General features: G+C 51.8%; 1 protein-coding gene across 1 annotated transcript; it reads left to right on the forward strand.

Moving 5' to 3' along the window:
* Window positions 1-1,178: 1,178 nt before the first annotated feature.
* Window positions 1,179-2,604, forward strand: T069G_00285 (alcohol dehydrogenase groES-like domain-containing protein; the record flags this gene model as incomplete). The annotated part of the gene is made up of 5 exons (XM_056167495.1): window positions 1,179-1,199; window positions 1,288-1,417; window positions 1,484-1,619; window positions 1,679-2,316; window positions 2,384-2,604. 5 exons carry the CDS (start codon window positions 1,179-1,181, stop codon window positions 2,602-2,604), a joined length of 1,146 nt encoding a protein of 381 aa, XP_056032811.1.

Consider the following 2,604-nt stretch of genomic DNA (forward strand, 5'->3'; position numbering starts at 1 on the left):
GGCGAATGGCGATGTTTGCCTCGCTGCTCCCGCAGAACGTTGATATCAGGAGCGTCGAGGGATCACAGTTTCATGCGTGCGAGTTGGTTTCCGTATTCGTCCAACATGTAAATATCGTGCTATGCGAGGTCAAACGCTGAGGCGGGCGATAAATTCGAGAGACAGTTTGTGAATGGAAATTGTCCTCTCAATTCATTTTGTCCAGCACGCGTCTTGGATATTTTTTGAGAGCTGCTGTCGCGCCAAGTTGAGACGGTCCGATATTTAGCCGGCCACACCGGGCTGAGAGGCTCAGGTGAGAGCTCGGTGTGGGGTCTGAGCTTGGACATGTTTTGATTCAAAGCGAGATACGCGAGGGAGCTCCCAAAATCAGAGGCTAGGTGGTTGAAATAGTGGCTGATATATACAAACCTGAAACATTGGTTCTACTCGTTGCCGTTGGAATACTGACGATTTCTCTTAATATCAAGAAAAAAGGGGAAAACAAACATTGTCAGCTCCAATACGAAGTACAGCCATCTGTTCAACAAAAATCCTACACTATTCCGGCGAGTACACCGAATTCTCGGATCATCTTCCGACTTTTTACACCATTTAGATTCACAGAGCTTATAAATCATAATGTAATTCAAGGAGTCATATACGGGGAGATATTTCGGGATTAGGTGAAACAATTGGTTCACAGGGTATCTCTGCCTCCAAACGCCGCATGACTGAACTGTTTTCGCTGATAACTTCGGCAATAATTATAGCCGCCTCATGGGATGGGTAACACCGCCGTCAACGAACACGGAGAACGCGGATCTGGATGTATGTCATTGTCACATAACACCCGGTTGAGGAGCCGACAATGTGAGCAACGCTCTTGAAAATCCATCCTCGTTACAAGACGCGATTCGTTGACGGGTAAAGTCAAAGGCAATGCCCAGCCATGGAGTGTCTGGCTGTGTGCATGAGGTAAGCCAGAAATGAGCATCACTTTTCTGCGTCCCCACTCGACAGCGGGGTAGAGCATCGGAATAGCAATCGTGACGCTTCGGTGGTCCGGCAAGCTTGGCTGGGCAGAGCTGCGACTGGTAAACAAATAAATAGCAGCTCCATTCTTGTCTGGGCTTTTTTTCTCGCATTCTTCAGCGCGTCTAGAATATAGAACTGCATTTCAGCGTCTGACTAACACAATGGCTTCGACTGTTGGCAAGGTGAGCAACTGCCCCTCCATGATATGCCCCGCCACAATTTGCTGTCGAGTTGAACTGAGCTGAGCTGACCACTGAGTGCGAGTATTAGACCATCACCTGCAAGGCTGCCGTTGCTTGGGAGGCCGGCAAGGAGCTGAGCATTGAGGATGTCGAAGTTGCTCCTCCCAAGGCTCACGAGGTCCGCGTACAGATCTACTACACCGGTGTCTGCCACACTGGTGAGTTGCCCAGGTCAAGGTGAATCGCGCAAAGGGGCAACAGAAAACTGACAGCTACATGTCTAGATGCCTACACCCTCTCTGGCAAGGACCCCGAGGGTGCTTTCCCCGTCATCTTGGGACACGAGGGAGCTGGTATTGTCGAGTCTGTTGGCGAGGGTGTCACCAACGTGAAGCCCGGCGACCACGTCGTTGCTCTCTAGTATGTCTTATTAGCTATCTAATGGCATTCTCCAAGACGGAGGCTAACCAAACACATAGCACTCCCGAGTGTAAGGAGTGCAAGTTCTGCAAGTCTGGCAAGACAAACCTCTGCGGCAAGATCCGAGCCACTCAGGGCCAGGGTGTCATGCCCGATGGCACCAGCCGATTCAAGTGCAAGGGCAAGGACCTTCTCCACTTCATGGGAACGTCGACTTTCTCTCAGTACACCGTCCTCGCCGACATCTCCGTTGTAGCTGTCCAGCCCGATGCCCCCATGGACCGCACTTGTCTCCTTGGATGTGGTATCACCACCGGCTACGGCGCTGCCCGCATCACCGCCAAAGTTGAGGAGGGATCCAATATTGCCGTTTTTGGAGCTGGATGCGTTGGCTTGTCAGTCGTTCAGGGAGCTGTCGTCAACAAGGCCGGTAAGATTATCGTCGTTGATGTCAACCCGGCCAAGGCGGAGTGGGCCAAGAAGTTTGGCGCTACGGATTTCGTGAACCCCAACGACCTCAAGGGACAGACCATTGTCGAGAAGCTGATTGAGATGACTGATGGTGGCTGTGATTACACCTTTGACTGCACGGGTAACGTCAACGTGATGCGTGCTGCTCTGGAGGCTTGCCACAAGGGCTGGGGAGAGAGCATTGTCATCGGCGTCGCTGCTGCTGGCCAAGAGATTTCCACACGTCGTGAGTTACCCCGGCCATCCTGAATATCTCAACAGAGTCATACTAACTTGATATCTTTTCTTGCCAGCATTCCAACTTGTCACTGGTCGTGTCTGGAAGGGTTGCGCTTTCGGTGGCGTCAAGGGACGCACACAGCTGCCCGGGCTTGTCAGCGACTACTTGTCTGGAGCTCTCAAGGTCGATGAGTTTATCACACACCGCAAAAACCTTGGTGAGATTAACAGCGCATTTGAGATTATGAAGCAGGGAGACTGCATCCGTGCCGTTGTTGACGCGCGGACGTTGTAG

The sequence above is a fragment of the Trichoderma breve genome, chromosome 1 (assembly GCF_028502605.1).
Source record: "Trichoderma breve strain T069 chromosome 1, whole genome shotgun sequence".
Classification (NCBI taxonomy): Eukaryota; Fungi; Ascomycota; class Sordariomycetes; order Hypocreales; family Hypocreaceae; genus Trichoderma; species Trichoderma breve.